This window comes from Macaca fascicularis, chromosome 1 (assembly GCF_037993035.2).
Source record: "Macaca fascicularis isolate 582-1 chromosome 1, T2T-MFA8v1.1".
Taxonomy (NCBI): Eukaryota; Metazoa; Chordata; class Mammalia; order Primates; family Cercopithecidae; genus Macaca; species Macaca fascicularis.
In genome coordinates this window covers 5,996,782-6,017,280 of record NC_088375.1, presented here as the reverse complement: position 1 = coordinate 6,017,280, position 20,499 = coordinate 5,996,782, and the positions used below count along the sequence as shown (strand labels likewise).

The window sequence follows — 20,499 nt, the reverse complement described above, 5'->3', positions numbered from 1 at the left end:
AGAGCAGGAAATTTTCTAAGGAGAAAATTTTATCTATTTGTTTAATTTTGCCTATACCTTCAGAAAAATGTATCATTTTATTTTAGGAGATGACTATCTTTCCAACTTGTACAAGACCCTGTTCTTTAAAAACACAGTTTTCAAACAACTGATTTAAACTTCTCTATCACTTCATTCTTTCATCCAAAAAACCTCATTTCCATAAATTTTAAAAATTTAGTTCTTTTAAGCTTTGAGAAATGTCCTCTATTTTTGAAATTTGAAAAATATTAACATGTCCATGTTTTGTTATGGATATCAACCACATAAATAAGGAAAAATCTTAACTTCTCTTAATGAAAGTGCTTAATTTTTGCTTACGTTTAACTTCCCCTTGATCATTTCAGCAGCCATTATCTGGACAGCCCACCAAACAGTGGTACATATAGTGCGGGAAGTACAGATTAATTATAGTTTTAGACGCTATGACATGTGTTGGAGTTTTCTTTAACCTGGTTTCCAATATGATTAACCCAGTCATTTTGTGGGCCATTATGCAGGAATATAAAACTTCTTTGGGAAAATATATAAATCACAATTTTAAAATACAAGGTACTGGGTTCTTACTTATGATGACTTATACTATTAAAATGATGAGGCGGTGGATCTTGTGATTCAAGATATTTAAGTAATGTGTAAATAATTTCCCATGAAATGTGGAAACCATACTGTACTCTGCTTTTCCTCCTAGCACATTAGTGGTTTCTTCTTAGTCTCTTTTACTGGTTCCTAATCTCACCCATCTCTTAATATTGGGAATGTACCAGGTGTCAGTCCTTGAACCTCTTATCAATCTATATTCAGTCCCTTAATGATCTCATTCAGTCTTATGGTTTTAAATATTATTTATATAATAAAAATCCCCATTCACATCTTTAGCTTCTACTTCACCCCTGTATACAACCTTACATTCAACATGCCCCAAATCAACTTCTTAAACTTCTGGATAAGATGGAGTAAAAAGAATTGGATTTATTCTCCTACATTAAACAACTAAAAGATGGGTAAAACACATGACACAATGTTTTACAAGACAATTGGCTTCAGGCAACAAAAGACAATGATCTCTGAGAGAAGGGCAACAAAGCAAGAGTCCAATCATTGCCCGAACTCACTGCCCTGTGAAAGTTTCTAGGTCACACTGCGAGGAAGAATAATCCAGACAGAGCCTGGCAGACTCCCTGAGTTGTGGTGGAAATGAAGTCAACAGTCCAAGCAAATCAACATTACCGGAATTCACAGGACTGAGGACTGAAGAGAAGCCTGCACAGAAAGAGAATTCCAGACATATTCAGTCTCTGGAAAACAATATTAGAGATAATAGTACCCAGTGCCCACACAGGGCTAGGAGTACTACCTACTCCCAACAGCCAGACTGTAAAACCTCATGCATGATTCATGAGTCACTGGGTAGAGCACAAGTCAGCAAACTTTTTCTGTAAAGGGCCAGATAGTAAATCTTTCAGGTTTTTCAGGCCATATGATCTCTGCTTCAGCTACTCAACTCTGCAGTACAAAACAGCCTGAGGGCCAGATTTGGTCAATGAGTTTACTGACCCCCTCCCATAGAACATACAGAAAGGTCTTGCCTCAGTTGTTGGTAATAATTAGCCCAGAATAATCTTAGAAGCCTAATAAATCTTAAAGACCCAAAGTGATAAAACTGTTTCCAAGTAACTTGTATTCCAGAACAATGCTCAAATAATATTGATACAAATACTAAAATATGCATATAACACTCAGCAAAGTAAATTCACAATGCCTGCCATCCAATAAAAAATTACTTTGAGTGTAAAAATTAATCAATGGAAATCAACCCAGAAGAGATGAACAAACTTTAAAATAAATAATGGTGGAGATTTTTTCTAAATTTGATTGAAACTATAAAGCCACAAGATTTTAGAAGGTCAACAAACCCCAAGAGGGTAATAAAAAGCAACAAACAAAAAGAAGAAAGAAGGAAGAAAAAAGAAAGAAGAAAGCTACACCAAGACACATCATAATCAAACAGTTCAAAGCCAGGGACAAAGGAAAATAATGTGAGTGAGAATACAGTGGAGCAACATCTTTAAAGTGCTAAGAATAAGAAAAAGCCAACCCAGAATTCCATACCCAGCAATAATATCTTTTTTTTTTTTTTTTTTGAGATACAGTCTCACTCTTTTGCCCAGGCTGGAGTGCAATGGCGTGATCTTGGCTCACTGCAACCTCTGTCTTCTGGGTTCAAGCGATTCTCCTGCCTCAGCCTCCTGAGTAGCTGGGATTACAGGCGCGTGCCGCCACACCTGGCTAATTTTTGTATTTTTAGTAGAGATGGGGTTTCACCATGTTTGCCAGGCTGATCTCAAACCCCCAACTTCATGATCCGCCCGCCTCGACCTCCCAAAGTGCTGGAATTATAGGCATGAGCCACCGTGCCCAACCAATAATATCTTTCAATAACTAAGGTGAAACACTTTTCTAGACATATAAAAGCTGACAGAATTCATCACCAGCAAAGCCATAGTATAAGAAATGTTGAAGGAAGTCCGACAGGTAGAAACAAACTGACATATGAAAATATGGATCTATACAAAGGGATGAAGAGTACCAGAAACTGAAGCTTCATGGGTATAAGACATAAGTACAAAGGGTATAAAAAATGTATTTCAAAATACATATTTTAATTATTTAAACTTCTTTAAATGACAATTGACTTTTTACTAATAACAATGTAGTATGAGTAGGACAAAAGAAAGTATACTGCTTTTTCTTTTTTTTTTTTTGAGACAGAGTCTCACTCTGTTGCCCAGGCTGGAGTGCAGTGGCGCAATCTCCACTCACTGCAAGCTCCGCCTCCTGGGTTCACGCCATTCTCCTGCCTCAGCCTCCCGTGTAGCTGGGACTAGAGGCGCCCGCCACAACGCCTGGCAATTTTTCGTATTTTTAGTACAGACGGGGGTTTCACCGTGTTAGCCAGGATGGTCTTGATCTCCTGACCTCGTGATCCGCCCGCCTCGGCCTCCCAAAGTTCTGGGATTACAGGCGTGAGCCACCATGCTCAGCCCCAAAAGTATTTGTAACGTCCTTGCATAATATGTAAAGTGGTATAAATGTCACTTGAAGATAAAACTTGAAATTAAAGACTAATTTTAAGTCCTAAAGCTACCACTAAAACAACAACAAAAAATTATTGCTAATAAGCCAACAAAGGAGATAAAATGAAATAATAAAAACTATTCAAATAACTCAAATGAAATCAGAAATGGAGAAAAAGAAAACATAAAACTAATGGGCCAAACAGCATACAAATTTCAAGATGATACATTTAAACCTAACCACAGCAATTATCACATTAAATGTGAATGGCCTAAATCACCAAATAAAGGCAGAAATTATCATATCAGATAAAAAAGTAAGAACTACATGCTGCCTACTTTATATGTAAAGACAAACAGGGTAAAAGTTAAAAAATGTAAATAGACAAAAGAAAGCTAGAACAACTATGATATTAAGACAAACCAGATTTCAGAGCAAAGAATCTTATTATGGATAAAGTAGATCATTTCATAGCCATACAGGGGGATAATTCATCAAGAGAACATAATAATCCCAGTTGTCTATACAACTAATAAAAGAGCTGCAAGTGACAAAGCAAAAAGTTCTGCAAGAAGGAGGGGCTAACTTGGAATTATAGCCTGAGATTTCAATACCCCCTTCTCATTAATTGAAAGAGTAAGAAGACAATAGATCAGTAAAATACAGCAGACCTGAACACCCACCAAGCCAACCTGGCCTAACTAACATTTATAGAACATTCCAACCCCCAAAGAGCAGAATGCATATCCTTTTTAAGTACATATGGAACATTTACCAAGATAGAACATATTCTGGGTCACAGAACAAGTCTCAATGAATTCAAAAGGATTTGAGACATACAAAGAATGTTCTCTGCGCAAAATGGAATTAGAAATCAGTAACAGAAATATAGCGGAAAACTCCCCAAATATTTGGAAACTAAACAAACATATCTATGACTCAAAGAAAAAATCAAAAGGGAAATTAGAAACATTAAAGTAGAAATTGGGGTAAAATTGATAGCTCTAAACACCAGAACGAGAAAAGAAAGGTCTCAACTGAATGGCCTCAGCTCCTATCTAGGAGAAAGTTTAGAATAAAGATAACAGAAATCAAATAGAAAACAGAAAAATTGTGAAAACATGGTTAAGCCTAAAGCTGGTATTTTGAGATGATACTTCCCATATTCTCCACAAAACCTGCTCTGCTACTGAGTTCTCTATCAGTTATTAAAATGATGCCTTCCTCTTTCATATTGCTTAGGCCTAAATTCTGGTTCATCCTTGATTCTTTCTCTTACTCTACATCCAATCTAATCAGAAAATTTTATTGGCTCCATCTTCAAAATACACACTGAATCATTTCTACCTCCAGATATATCACCCTGGTCCAGACGTCCTTTATTGTTCACCAGAACTACTGCAGTAGCCTCCTAACTGGTCTCTCTTTTCATACGCCTGCCCACTTCACCCTTAGTTTTCTTTGAACAAGAGTAGCCAGAGGATCTTTTTACACATGTCATTTATCACTCCTCTGATAAAAAAAAAAACAAACCTCCAAAGACTACCCATTTCACTCAGAATAAGTCAAAATCCGTATAATATCCTATGACAACTGATATATTCTGACCCCTAATATATGCAAGTTCTTTGCTGGCTCCGACCACGCTGGCTTTTCAACGCTATCCTCCAATACGTCGAACGTGTCTCTGCTTCAAGCCCTGTGCACTGTACGCTCATCTGTTCGCAGGACAGTTTCTCCACATGTCCACATGGCTAACTTCTTTACTTTCTCCGCATCGTTGCCCCAGTGCTGGCTTCTCACTGAGGTCTTCATGAATATTCTTTTCAAAACTCTAACTTCCCACTTAGCAACACTAGCGCTCTGCCTCCCCCTTTCACACACTTTTCCACAGAACTTACCATCCTCTAATACCCTCACTCTTAGTGTGTGTTGTCAGTCCCTTCAATCCCATTAAAGTGTAGGCTACAGGAGGACAGTGACTATGATCTATGTTATTCACAATTATATTCCCCCAAACCACTGGGACTATGCCTGGAACATAAGGGACATTTAATAAATAATTAGAAAATGAATAAACTTAGGTTTCCTTATCAGCCTCATTTTTGGCTACCTGAAGATGACCACTTTCTGGTTTTTCTTGATTACTGCAGCATTTTAGTACTCCTCATGAGTTTACTGTCATTTTTAAAGCTTGTATATTTCACTGAGTATGTGTTTCTCCAAATCATTTATTTCTCCAGTTAGAAAAGAGACTTATGTTGCCTAATTCTAGTCTCAATCCATGTTAAATTGCTCCTTCTAGTGCTGTAGCATTTTATTTTATTTTATTTATTTGAGACAGAGTTTCGCTCTGTCAACCAGGCTGGAATGCAGTGGCACAATCTCGTCTCACTGCAACCTCCGCCTCCAAGGTGAAGCAATTCTCCCTGCCTCAGCCTCCCAAGTGGCTGGGATTACAGGTGCCCGCCACCACGCCCAGCTGATTTTTGTATTTTTCGGTAGCGATGGGATTTCGCCGTGTTAGCCAGGCTGGTCTTGAACCCCTAACCTCAGGTGATCCACCTGCTTTGGCCTCACAAAGTGCTGGGATTACAGGTGTGAGCTACCGTGACCGGCCTGCTGTAGCATTTTAATTAAAATCGTTTTTCACTCCAAAGTATAGCAGTTTATAGATTGCCTATTAAGATTAATTTTAATTAGAATAAAGTACAAAAATGTCTTCTAACTAGTATAGCTAAATACAGACACAAGTAAATAAAATCTGCTTTTAAAATTACATATATAATATGATTTCTGCCACTATAACAGATCATATTTTAAAATAATAAAATTATATGAGCCTCCTCTGGGCATCCAGACAGTAGTTATGGCTCAACATTAAGTGTACAACCCTAAGAAAGTCTTTGGGACAAAACATTTGTCCCAACAATTTTAGACAGACATATTATGACCTGGTATGTAAGAGAAAAATGTCAGTTTGCTGTTAAGAAAATGGTATACTATGTATAAAAGCATGAGGTTTCTTCCTCAATAGTTTCTTCTTGATATAAAATTCAAAGTTAACTTTACAGAGTTTTACTAAAACTTGAATTTCCTAGTATTTTCTCATGATTCAAAACAGTTGATGCCAAATGGATTAAAGGAGGTACCTAAATTCAAAATACACTTCTATTTGTTCTTGATGAAACTTAGGCTGGTAGAAAATGACAACCATTCATTAAGGCTTTAATGCTAATTCTTAATTATTTCACTGACGCATATTTTTTTAAAGACTTAAAATATACACAAGTATTACTATTTAATGGTTTGGCTTTTTGTATATTCCTTTGGCTCTATAAGTGTGAACATTATAAGGTATGCTACAAAACTTTCTTAGATTTAAACTTTAAAAAGTTGTAATATTATTTTTTGTAATTTTTTTGTTTTTTTTTTTTTTGAGATGGAGTCTCGCTTTGTTGCCCAGGCTAGACTGCAGTAGCGCGATCTTGGCAAACTACAACCTCTGCCTCCTGGGTTCAAGCAATTCTCCTGCCTCAGCCTCTGGAGTAGCTGGGATTACAGGTGCGTGCCACCATGAACGGCTATTTTTTTTTTTTTTTTTTTGAGACGGAGTCTCGCTCTGTCGCCCAGGCTGGAGTGCAGTGGCCGGATCTCAGCTCACTGCAAGCTCCGCCTCCCGGGTTCACGCCATTCTCCTGCCTCAGCCTCCCGAGTAGCTGGGACTACAGGCGCCCGCCACCTCGCCCGGCTAGTTTTTTGTATTTTTTAGTAGAGATGGAGTTTCACCGGGTTAGCCAGGATGGTCTCGATCTCCTGACCTCATGATCCGCCCGTCTCGGCCTCCCAAAGTGCTGGGATTACAGGCTTGAGCCACCGTGCCCGGCCAAGAACGGCTATTTTTAAATTTTTTTTTGTATTTTTAGTAGAGACAGGGTTTCACCATGTTGATCAGGCTGGTCTCAAACTCCTGACCTCATGATCCACCCGCCCGGCCTCCTGAAGTGCTGGGATTACAAGTTTGAGCCACAGGACCTAGCCTATTTTTCATAAATTTCAAGGAACAATTTCATATAGTGTTAATACATTTACTTTGGACATCAACTCTATTTAGCTGAGACTACACTTTTTCTGCTACAGTGACAAAAGTCCATCCAAATTGCTATGCTTAATACATTCTTTATTACCAAAGTCCCAATAAAAGTAGTAATTCAAAAAAACTAAAACTCAAAAAAAAAATTCAGCATAATATGGAATAGCTGTATTTTAATTAAATGTACATAAGTCCTTTTTACAAAGCTTCTTGCCTACTATGAATGGAAATGTCTTCCTTCTTCTGCAATCATGCTCCTTCCCTTCACTAGAGATTCTTCACGCTACCCCATGCAATTTAATACAATCATGTTCTTGTTCAATTATTAGATTCCTAATTTTAAACATAAGAATTTTAAGTACACACTAAATGCATATTGTGGATTAATCAGAGAGTGTAGGTCTTTAGAAGACACAGGATATTGAAAAGTTTGTATTTAATAGGCAATATAGCTGTGATGCATAAAACAGTAACGGGAGAGATGGAAGGAAAAGTAGGTTTAAATTCTTACATTCATCCCAGGAGGCTGATTCATGCATCATGTTCTACCTGAAAGCAATCCCTAGGCCGGACTAAAATTAAACATTCCCCTGTCCTCTCCCCAGTTACATTCTTTGATGCTCAAATTATATATGCAATAGCACTTCAGTGAGACTGCTGCTGAAACTATATAAATAGAGAGAGAGAAAAAAAAAACAAAAAAACAAACGCTGAGTCCACCAACTTTTCCAGGATTATTTTTAGGAACAGGCATAATAACTAAAAATACATATGTATTTTAGTATAGGAAGGCACCCAATAAATAGAAATTCTGGCATATCTATATTGTGAATTGTGTTTCAAAAATGTTAATTTACACCACAGTAAACATATTTGAATAAACTTAATAAGTACATAAAACCATTTAAGGATATCATATCCAAATCTCAGCTTATCTTCAAGTTTCAAGGTGATATAAGTCTGTTCCGGAATCCTTACATCATTCACAAAAGTCTACAAGGAAACAAAAAAAGATGTTAGGTTACATATGAGGTATTAATTCTTACATTTTAGATAAGCAAATTCTCAAATCTGAGAGTTAAAAGTACGTATCATATGGTGGCTAATATAGCCTGAGTATCATAAGATGTGCCATGCAGCCTGTAGGATGAGAAATGATTTTATACTAAGCCTTTTATCTCTATTACTGGTAACACACAAAGAACCCAGTGCTGCCAAGATGAATTTAGGCACTTAGAATAGTTCCTAAAAATGGTGCCAAGAAAAGCTCCTATACTAAAGCTGGCAAACCGTAAAGGGTAAAATATTTAACTGTTAATATACCATCAGGGTTTGCTCGACCCAATTTTAGATTTTTGAGAAATTCTGACTATGTGTAAGCACTGACATTTCACTACTTTTAGTTTTGGAATTATTATAAAGAAGAAGAAGAAAATTTACTTTAAGAAAATAGAACAAAACTGAATTCAGTTTGCAAGTGTCATATGGGTCCTTTGGATCCTTTTAGGAATCTGAGATACATTATAAGGTTTCAGTGATCTTATTTTTCCGATATGTTGAAATTCTGCTATTTTATCATCCTAGTAACTATTTAATCTTTACTCATCAATTATTCCTAACAACGCTAAAAGTGACCCAAATAATAAGACAAAATAACAGAAGTAATAACCAACAAAAAATGTCGTAAGCCACATTTACTATTCTTTCTTCTCTCTCTCTCTCTCTCTTTCTTTCAGGGTCGCAGTGGTGCGATCATGGTGCACTGCAGCCTTGATTTCCCAGACTCAGGTGATTTTCCTACTTCAGCCTCCTGAGTAGCTGGGACTACAGGTGCATGCCACCATGCCCAGCTAATTTTTGTGTATTTTTTTTGTAGAGACAGGGTCTCCCTATGTTGTTCAGGCTGATCTCAAACTCCTGGGCTCAAATGATATGCCCATTTTGGCCTCCCAAAATGCTGGGATTATAGGTGTGAGCCACCATGCCTGGCCAAATTATATTTTCTAGTGGGCACATAAAAAAGGAAACAAGATAGAGGTGAGATTAGTTTTAATAATATATTATACATTTCACCTAATATATCCAAAACAGTACCATTTCAGCAAATTATCAATATAAAAACTAACAAGATAGTTCACATTCTTTTTTTTCCTTTTTTGGTACTACATCTTTAAAATTTAGACTACTCCACATTTCAAGGGCTCAACAGGCACCCATGGTTAGTGGCTACTGTAGTGAAAAGCACAGACCTAGAAATATGATGCAATAGTGAAATAAATCACTATTTCATCATTCTTTAGTTATCTTACTGCAGTGGCCAAAATATTCATCATCTTTCCAAGAAGATATAAAAGACATCTGGAGCTACAATCTTAATACATTTTGGGGTTTCTTTTTTCACCTATTAAAGAGCACAGTTGAAAATTCAGAATTTCTGATTTAACATTCATAAAGGCAAAGAGAAGAAAACAGACAGGAAGATATTTCATAATTATAAGATAAACACAAGAGAGTGGGATTCTAGACTACGATAATGATGATAAAGCTGACAGCATAAGCAAAATTAGTAGACTCTGTGTCTTCAGATGAAGACAGTCACAGACACATTTTCTCTAATGCAAGAATCAATGAGAAAGAATGTTTCCACGGAAAAAAAAGAAATTTTCATCCAGTTAGTCATTCAGTAAGAATCATGCAGTATTTTTAAAAAAGAATACGAATGATTTTGGGTTTTGTGGGGATTTTGGCGGTTTCGTTTTTGGGGTTCTTTCTGAGACAGGGTCTCGCTCTGTCACCCAAGACGGAGTGCAGTGGCACGGACCATATCTCATTCTGAAGCCTCGACCTCCCAGGCTCAGGTGATTCTCCCACCTCAGCCTCCTCGGTAGCTGGGACTAGAGGCTGGTGCCACCATACCCTGCTAATATTTAAATTTTTTGTAGATGGGGTCTCACTATGTCGTCCAGGCTGGTCTTGAATTCCCGGGCTCAAGCAATCCTCCCGCAGTGGCCTCCCAAAGTGCTGGGATTACAGGCATAAGCCACTGTGGCCAGCCTCATTTTAAAAGAAGTGTCATATTTTACAAGCAATACTGACAGCCTTCTTTCTTTTTTTCACATCTGTGTTCCAATACTTATTTGACGTAGTATGTAAGTGGACATATTCTCAACACAAGTATCTATACAAAGGTCACTAGAAGGAAAGAGATGATGTAGACATAAAATTACTGGATTGAGCTTCTAATTATTGTTTATAAATCTAAAAATAACAAATGTTTTGCAGTTATGGAGGAAAAAAGATGGCTATCCTATTAACAAAATTATAAGCTGTTAAGGTTTTTTTTTTTTTGAGACGGAGTCTTGCTCTTGTCGCCCAGGCTGGAGTGCAGTGCGGATCTCAGCTCACTACAACCTCCGCCTCCCAGGTTTCAGCCACTCTCCTGCCTCAGCCTCCCAAGTAGCTGGGATTACAGGCGCCCGCCACCAAGCCCGGCTAATTTTTGTATTTTTAGTAGAGATGGGGTTTCACCAGGTTGGCCAGACTGGTCTCAAACTCCTGACCTCAGGTGATTCACCTACCTCGGCCTCCCAAAGTGCTGGGACTACAGGCATGAGCCACTGCACCCAGCCAAAGTTTTTAAAACACTGTGTTTTGACCATGCAAGAACAAGAAGAACCAGAAATAATACACTAGAATCAACTGAAGACACACAGTACTTGAGATCTGGAATCCGCATTTATAAGACGGATATATGTTCCAGGTGAATACATGTCAAATGATGAGCAGTTAGTCGCATTCAAACAACACTGCCCATTTTGGGTAGTATATACCTTTAAACACCAGGGAAACATGGAAGAAAATTTGAGTATGTCATGTCTAATTTTTTATTAAAATTTCAAGTTGTTTTAATTACCCTTTTATTCTTAATTTTGTAAATTATTTGTACAATATGTTTTTATTCTTTTGTAAATTATTTATACAATATGTTTTTATTCTTTTGTAAATTATTTATACAATATGTTTTTATTCTTTTGTAAATTATTTGTACAATATATTTTTATTCTTTTGTAAATTATTTGTACGTATGTTTTTATAAAAAGGGTCCACTGGATACAGATGCTAAATGGTGATGACTATCTTTACTGGCTTAGAGTTAAGGCCCTAGAATTTCCTCTAGACTTATAGAATACAGAACAAAAGTATGCTTAACTGCCTGTGCAGACATCAAATAAACACCCAACAAGTTTTTCTTTGATAAACTGAAATTTTAAAAATTACTTTATTCTTTCCTTTTTAAATCCAATTTTCCTTTTTAATTACTTTATTCTTTCCTTTTTAATTCCATTTTTATCATCTTCTCGATTACTAGATTTGAGATGGCCATAATAGCTTATTTGAGAAAACTGCCCTTCCATGGTGAGGAAGTGACAGTAAAATACATAAATGGATTAGGTTATTAAATCCTCAAATTCCTATGCATAAATAGCTCTTTGTAATATGCCATAAAATAACAGTTTTAAGTCTACAAAAGAAATTAGAAAAAGTTACAATCTTAGTTTCAAGCATATATATGGAGATAGTGGAATATCATGAAGACTCTAGATTATATCTTAGAATGAGTTATGAGTTGTCCTAAATCACAAGCTTCCAACATGTTTTACAGAAAGGTTGAAACTGGAATACAAAGAAAATTCAAAGGCTTCTGAGACATAAACTCTAACTTCAGGTTCATTTCCAAAATGAAGATTTCAGAGTGTTTTCAAACTTGTCTTGAGTTTACCAAAGTATTCGGAGGATACAGTCATGCATTGCTTAACAACGGGGAAACATTCTGAGAAACGCATCACAAAGTGATTTACTTCACTGTACGAACATTACAGAGTTTACGGTACTTCCACTAACCTAGATAATATAGCCTACTACACACCCAGGCTGTGTTGTATATCCCATTGCGCCTAGGGTACAAACCTATACAATACAGCATGTTACTATACTGAATATTGTATGCAATTGTAACACAGACAGGAATTTTTCTGCTCCATTATAATCTTATGGGACCACTGCTGTGTATGTGGTCTCCCATTATGGGATGCATGATTGTAATTACAAAACAGGAGAAATGAGGAAAATGATGAAAAAGGATGAAAGAAAATGTTAATTTACTAATGTCTGCTAGGCAAAAGATAAACAACTAGATACAGTATTGAAGAGGAGTGCTACAGCTCTGAAGTTCTGAGCCAATTTTATTTGAAACTATCTCTAATAACCTAAAACACCACATTCATTCAAAAGGCCTACGATGACCTAGAAGATCCATTTAAGTTTAAGACTGCATAACTCTCTTAAATATTAAACACCTGTTGCATGTTGAACATGTGTACTCGGCACTTTCAGAGATGAAGAAACATATAATTTTAACATGCTGCCATTTATGACAGAACTATTCCCTAAAGTCTAAAAAGGCTTAGGAAATATGAGCCAGACACAGTTTCAGTTCACAAAAATGCAAGTGAAAACATCTGTGAGGAAACAGTCTCCTGAAGGTCTAAAATCACCATTGGAAGAGAGAAAATTTCAAAGAGCAAGAGGAAAAATCATTTAACTACAACAAATTTTAATAGCTTAGATACGGAAAAAAAATGAGTTTTGTTTCTTTGTCAGTGCCATTTGAACACACCTCTACCTGGTGGTGAGGAAAATGAGGCAAAGAGAATGAAGTAATCATCAAGAGCTTGGAGTACGGAAGTGGCAATGTTGGGATTCGAACTCAGCTCTCTGAACTACAAATCCTATGAGCATTCCACATCAAGAAAGATTAGGTGCCCAAGCTAAACCAGCTCCCCAAATTCCTCCATTCAAACCACTAACCCCACAGAAGCAAACCAAACTTAAATAAATACCTATTTAATTTACATACAACTAAATGACATAATTGATAGTATAAAATCATATAGCCAGCACACATTACATTGATGATCTGGGAAAGTGAACAGAGTACAACCACCTCAATCTCTGTGCCACCTACAAAAGCCTCCTTTCCTTCCCTAACCTTTCCTTTCAACCTTTAGTGAAGACCATTCTCTACTCTATACCACACAGGTCTGATGCTGGCAGGAACTCTAGTGTGCAAAGGGGACACAGTGTGGCTGGAACACAGACTGCTGATGGGGGCAGTACAGCAACAAATGGCAGGCTTGGAATGGCACAGGAAGGGTGTGGCAGAGGCCATGGTGGCTACCAGAGAACTGAAGGTAAACAGGGGTTCCTAAAGAAAGAGAACCTTCAATGGGCTTGCAGGAAAATGGCCCATGAAAATATCAGCAACGGAACCGACTGCAGCTTTCTCAGGCAGAACAACCTCATTTCCGGTGGCAATTCCATAAATTGTAGATCTAGGTCCCTTGGGAGTGTGTTCTGGGATAGGGTGAAAGGGGACAGCAGTGCAAATGATCATCTTTACGTTGAATTTAGTTGGTAAGTGATTTTTCTAAACAGTAACAGTGAATTCTTTGAAAAGTGTATGGGCTACAGGGTGCTAACCTTGTCTTTGCTGCTTTTCTTACCATGATAAAAATAACTTACACTTACTGAATGCTTACTATGTACTATTGTGTTTAAAATTATTAGCTTATTTATATCTTCACAACATACACAACACACTCACACAACCTGTGAGTACCATTTTATTATTTCTATTTTTAAAAAATTGAGGAATAGGGAACTTAGGTAACTTGTCCAAGGTGACGTCAAAGCTGGGTCCATAACCACTACACTGTGTCCCCTACCTCCAAAATTTATACTTTTAACCTGATATTTAAAGTTCTAGAATAACATGGATAAGAATAGTAAATAGTCTGTGAATAATAGTCTACAAGTTCTCTTATGACTAAAATGCATGACAGTTGGTACTTCCTAGACTTTTGACATGCTTTGGCGGCTAAAGGCCTTTATGGCATGTTTCTTAGGCTGTCATTTGGGTAACAGTATATTTGTAATTTATGTAATGCTTTAAAGTTCTACACTAAGCACACACTCAAATGTACTGTTACATTTAATCCTTATAACAACACTACAGAACAGGAATTATTTCATCCCTTAATAGCTGAAGCAAGATTCTGCACTGCATCTTTGCTTTCATAAACTTCAACTCGTAACACATTCACACACTTTGGAAGGGAGTATATATGAGGAAACTGAATTTCAGAGAGATTAAGTGATTTGTCCCAGGTTACCCTGCTGATAAATAACATATCTGAGTTTCAAATCCTGGTACTGATTTCTAACTCAAAATGCAGATGTTGCTCTCCATGAGTTAGTATCTTTCACAATATTATTGAGTATAATCAAATTATAAGAAAGATATCATTCATATTTCACCTGATTATTTTTGGAACCAATGCCAAGTAATTTCCATATTTGATCATAGTCTTTTAAAAGACTAAAATGCTGATGTAATTCCCACTTACTATTTTCCAAAATAATAATGTAAAGACATACAGACTACCACTGTTCATCTGTCGTCAAGATGAAACTTTCTAGACTTAAAGACAATATAACATTGTTAAAATAATCCACACATAGAAGTTAAAATTTTTCACTATAAATTCTTCAAGTAGAAAATTAATTCAATTCCACTCAAAGCAGATGGACTGGGTCCGTGCACTGTGCAGAACTCTCTGCTGGGCACTGTGTTCACGGGAGCAGAAGGCACAGGAACTTATTCAGCAGCTCCTAATTCAGCACAGCTACAGAGGTATAAAAGTAGATTTAATACCAGGCTCATCAAGCACACAAAGGCTTATGGGTGTGAAGAAGGAAGACAGAAATTCTAGCAAAGAGGAGTTGAGAATCAAAATTGCTAACATTCATGCCTAATGTTACAACAGTTTCTACCTACTTTGCCCATCTCTGTTAATTTTAACCCTTTCAACATGTCAACATCAGCAGGTTAAAATTCCTAAGTAAACGGGCCTCTGTTTCATCTCTTCAAAAAGAAGTCGAATTTGAGCTTTACTTTAAAAAATGTGTACAACTTTTATGAATGGCAAGGGAGATGGGAGAAATAGTAGACTGAAGAAAATCTAACAAGTTATTTGAAGAAAGACATAGTATAGCAGGAAGACTGCTGTTTTGGAAGAAGAGCAAGGGAAAATGTAATGATGGAGCATCAATCTGAAAAGGAGAATAATGCCAAATGTGAGAGTTCTCAAGGCAGACATGAAGAACGTACACTTAACTTTATGTGCTTTGAGAAAAAAAAAAGGCTTGAATAAAACAAAGAAAAAAAAAGTCTTGAATAAAACCAACAGAAAAACATGCCTACAAAAAATTTGTATTTATCTCAAAGAATAAATATAAAAGTCCTTCAGTAGCAGGTCAATTCAGAATTGGTAAAAAAAAATGTATTACCATATTTGCCACATTTCTGCATATTCTTGTATACAATGTTTGATGCACATTTGAAAAGCATGAGTAGCCTGAAGCAGTTGGGATACACTTATTTCTGTTAAATTCACTTCAAGAATTTCAATAGCACAGACATGAACACCACAGTATTTGCTTGTGTTTGCAGAACCATAAGAAAATGAAGAAACTGAAATAAGAGAAATAATTCAATACTTTAGCATTCTTTTTAGTTTGTGGCTACTTATATTATGCCAAATTTAGAAAGACCAAATGAAGAAATAAGAAAAAATTCACTTCAGTAACACAAAAATATATTCAAAGTATGAATTCCAAGAATAATGAACACTGGTGTTTAGATAATGTACTGTATTTGTGAAGGCAAATGGTTGTGTTGTTTCACCTTTTTTACTCTAGCAGAGAAAGCTGTCTACTCTCCGGCACCTTTCCATCTTTCTTTTCTTTTTTGTTTTTTTTTTTTTTTTGAGACGCAGTCTCACTCTGTCACCCAGGCTGGAGTGCAGTGGTGCCATCTTGGCTCACTGCAACCTCTGCCTCCTGGGTTCAAGTGACTCCCCTGTCTCAGCCTCCTGAGAAGCTGGAACTACAGGCGTGCACTACTACGCCCAGCTAACTTTTGTAGTTTTAGTAGAAACGGGTTTCACCATGTTGGCCAGGATGGTCTTGAACTCCTGACCTCAGGTGATCTCCCCACCTTGGCCTCCCAAAGTGCTGGGATTATAGGTGTGAGCCACCGCGCCTGGCTCCATCTTTATTTTCTAAAGTTAACCACTATGTCTCTGTCCTTAAGAGTACTTTTTTGCATTCTTACTGCCATGACTTTGTACCGTTTTCCCTCATATAAATTACAGCCATATAGTGAAGTCCAGCTTAGGTTCCAGCTTCTTAAAGAAGTCTTCTTTAGCCATCACAGACAATGACAACCACCTTCTGGACTCATCTGCTTATACAGTTTCTTTGGAATATGGGCTAGTTTCATATTCTACTGGATGGCCCCCAAAGTGCTATGTACCTGATAAGCATTTAAAAATAAAATACAAATTAAAGATAAAGAAAATGTAGCTAGGAAATGTAATCTGATTTTTCTTCTTACAATATTAAACAAATGTTCAAAGACAACAAAAAATAAACCCTTAACTTACCCCATTTAGACTGCCCAAATCTTTCACTAAATGTTCATCCGTAGAGGCATCATAGTTGATGACAGCATGTTGCTTATCCACACTACGAGACTGAAAGAAATTTTTTAAGTTAATAAATACAAGAAAATACTAGAATAAATACCAATCACATTTTGGCTAGATACTAGCATTAAGAGAACAGTAAATATACAGAAATATCAAAGTTAATGTGGATTAAATGATATTAAAATAGTGCCACTATACAACAAAAATTTCTAGCATCACTCCCCAAAGAGGAAAGCATTGAATTTGAAAGATATTCTTTTCTACTAAATTCACATGTTCTACTATTGAGAATTTACATCAGCTGACTTTGTTGAATGTATTAATTTTTTAAAATTTAAAACAGCTATAGAGAAATCATGTGAATTATAATTTTACCATGTTTTATATATCTTATTGTAAAAAAATTTACCTTGTAGGATTTTCTTCTTTCAAAACTAAAAATGAGCATAAACTATATAAAGAGTCCAAAGACTTAGAGGAAAAGGGACACACTATGATATGTTTCAGAGCAGAATTATCTTCACTTAAAATATGGGTTCTAAAGCTGGAATTCACGGGACAGCTCTAAGAGGGAAAAGGACTGGAAGTCAAAAAAAAGTATTTTAATGGCAAACTGTGGTTTTTGAAAATTGCTTTTAAGTTTCTTTTAAAGTTTTCTCTGTCTTTCTCTAAGCTCTGGTGCAGATGGAAGCACCCGAAAGAAGAACTATAAGCCTGTGGAAGCTGGTATTGAAAGGAAATATCATTATAGTCACAGAAGAAACAGTCTGTGAGCCAATGAATTGGAACTTGATCACCGTGTATTACGGGGTTACTGTGTGAACCCTGGTATACTAAAAGCAAAGGGAGTATCAAAAATGGGGAACAGACATGACTTCCAGTTTCTGGTTCAACATGCAAAGAATTTGAAGTCATCACTCCCATCTTCCTAGTAAGAAAAATGTTGAACAAACTGAAAACCAAAAACTCATCTTAACTTTTATCAGAGACTTGAGGTCACAAGGCAAACGATCACCCTGAAAAGTAGAGAGACAAGCAAATACAGAGAGAATCACAGCTTGCCAGGAGCAGAAGCCACCGTGAGACACAGCAACCAGTAGGCCAACTTAAAGGTGAAGTGATTAATTGCTGAAGACTTGAGGGTGGACCAACTTGAGATTTTAAAAAACTCCTGCATTAAATCTAAAAATTACTTAAAATTCATTTTTGCCTTGTTTTAAATTTTTTTTTTCTTCTGGTTAAGCTAATGAAATACTAAATTCAGTTCTTAAGTTGGTAAGAAGCAACATAGCACCACTCAGCAAAATAATTTCACCACATTGTTGATTTATCAAGTTGATCTAGTCTAAGGATAAAACCTCCAAATGTTGTAAGAGAAGTGAGATTTCAAGTACATGTAGGCTCTCAATAAATACTTAATGGATCCTCATAAATAATCTGTCTCTGAGGAAAAGAGTACACAGAAAAAGGGCAGAAATCCTTTGGACAATGGACTGAAATTCAAAGAAAAAAATCAAATTAGAGTTGAGAAAAGGTAAATTCCAAAGTAAAGAGAAACGTTACTATTAGATACAAGAATAAAGGAGTCGAACGGCTGCTCATGGAGCCAGAGAATGGTGGCTTTCAAAGGAGTGTGATAAATACAGATCAGGGATATTGAGAAAAAATGATTTGGGGAGGATACTTAGGACAGGCTGCTTCGCTACGTCTACAACTTGTTTGAAATCTGGAATATCCTTAATCTACAGTGTACCCTGCCCTCCAACTGCTTATGGTGAACACTGACAGTACATAAACACCTACAGCAAGAGATAGAGCACTCTTACGACAAGAGAACAACAGAGTCCACTGAGTCGAGTGAGACGCCATTACAACTCCGGGGATTAGGGAGTGAGGAGTGGGCCTGTTATGTGGGATCCCAAGAATACGTCGTTTGTTTGTTTAATAAAGACAGTAACAACTTTTCAAGAAGAGTAGTCAGGAACTCAAGGCAAAGAAGATCAGTTTAGTATTCACAGAATAAGACAATCCCATTTGTGTAACTATTTTTTAAACTAAGCAGCCAATGAAAAAAAAAATCCTATGTTTTTAGTTATCATGAAATGTATATAAAGTATCAATGTGTTTCAGCACCCACCACAGGAATTAAGCAGAAGACCAAGATTACAGAACATAATATGTAGTGACTGGGTCAAGGAAAACTGAGGGAACAGGAAGAGTATATAATGGATATCTAACCACTTAAGCATTAATCTGTTTTCATTTCTACATAATCAAATTCACATTTCCTCTAAATTAAGCTGAACCAGAAGGTGCATGACAACTTGATGTTCACAACCCATTTGGATATTTCAATGAAAATTTAATAAAAATCCCTCAGAAATACGTAATTTAAATCCTAACAGACTGCTAACTTCATCACGTTTCTGATACTAATGGGAAAATCTTAGCTGATCTGGGCGTAAAACTGCAAAGACAGACAATTTTGACCAGGCCTTTTTTCCTGTTAAACTTCTGGCCAAGAATGAAAGACTCTAGTCCCTGTCCTTTTATAGCAGGGGTGTCCAATCTTTTGGGTTCCCTGGGCCACAATGGAAGAAGAAGAATTGTCTTGGGCCACACATAAAATACACTAACAAGAGCTGATGAACTAAAAAAAAAAAAAAATTACAAAAAAAAACTCATAATATTTTAAGCAACTTTATGAATTTGTGTTGGGCCACATTCAAAGCCATCCTGGGCCCAGGCTGGATGAGCTTGTTTTATAGTGTTTTCCCTGAAGACTATGCCTCCTCCGTCTGATTCTAACTCCTAGAGACCCTCTTCCTGAGGCTGTGTACTCTTGAGGATCTATTTTACTTGGAGTAACTTATGGTAACTTTTATACTATCTGTATGTATCACATAACATCACATTGTATACCCTAAATATACACAATAAAATTTGCTTTTAAATATAGTCAACAATTTTTACTTATGCTTGAACTCCTGGCAGGCATCATAATGAACATCTCTAAAAGTGCTGAGACTAATTTCCTTTATCACTGAAGTATCAGTGATCAAAATTCAGTTTTACTCCATGCTGTGCTGATTTTTGCAATGTCTTATTTTAAAAGTGTATAATGTGAAACTTTCCACTTACTAATAAACTTCCTTATTCTGAGAACTTATTTTTCAAAATAGAATCCTCAAGACTTAGAACTTTTTTTTAGATGGTTCAAGGGGACAAAAAATTAATTAGAATGATAGCTGGAGCTAAAAGGAGAGAAAGTTCAAATCTAAATAGCACTGTTTTCTAAAGGAGTAGAAAAAGATTATATACCAATCTCAAGTTTTGAATAAACACATATAGAGAAGGCTGACAAAATTACCTGCAACATGAGCTCACAGTCATCTCTTCCAACAAAAATCATTTCTCGCGGCAGCCTGTGGCGAGTGCCTCCACTGCTCACCAAAAACCAGGATGTTAAGCTCATTTTCTGCTTAGCTTCTAAGTCTTTGGCAAAGCTACGTCATCCTGAAGAGAAACATGAAGAAAAATATACATTCAGATATTTTCAGCTTTAGTGGGCTATTCACCAAACACTGGAAGGCCTAAGAATAGAACTGCATTCATTCACATTTATACTAAATGAACTGTCCACAGGTTCCAGGAAATATACACATATATACTAAATTC

At 36.5% G+C, this 20,499-nt stretch overlaps 1 protein-coding gene across 22 annotated transcripts in view; it reads right to left on the bottom strand.

Annotated features, from left to right (window-relative positions):
• Positions 1 to 20,499, bottom strand: part of CEP170 (centrosomal protein 170) — a 128,984-nt gene that overhangs the window by 80,428 nt on the left and 28,057 nt on the right. For all 22 annotated transcript variants that reach the window (XM_015433418.4, XM_065531497.2, XM_005539637.5 and 19 more), the window contains exons 2-4: positions 20,192 to 20,337; positions 16,777 to 16,866; positions 8,125 to 8,203 (exon numbers count right to left, since the gene is read on the bottom strand). In XM_015433418.4, the coding sequence (XP_015288904.1) occupies positions 8,125 to 8,203; positions 16,777 to 16,866; positions 20,192 to 20,296 (274 nt within the window). In that variant the 5' untranslated portion in view covers positions 20,297 to 20,337. The remainder of the gene's footprint in view (positions 1 to 8,124; positions 8,204 to 16,776; positions 16,867 to 20,191; positions 20,338 to 20,499) is intronic.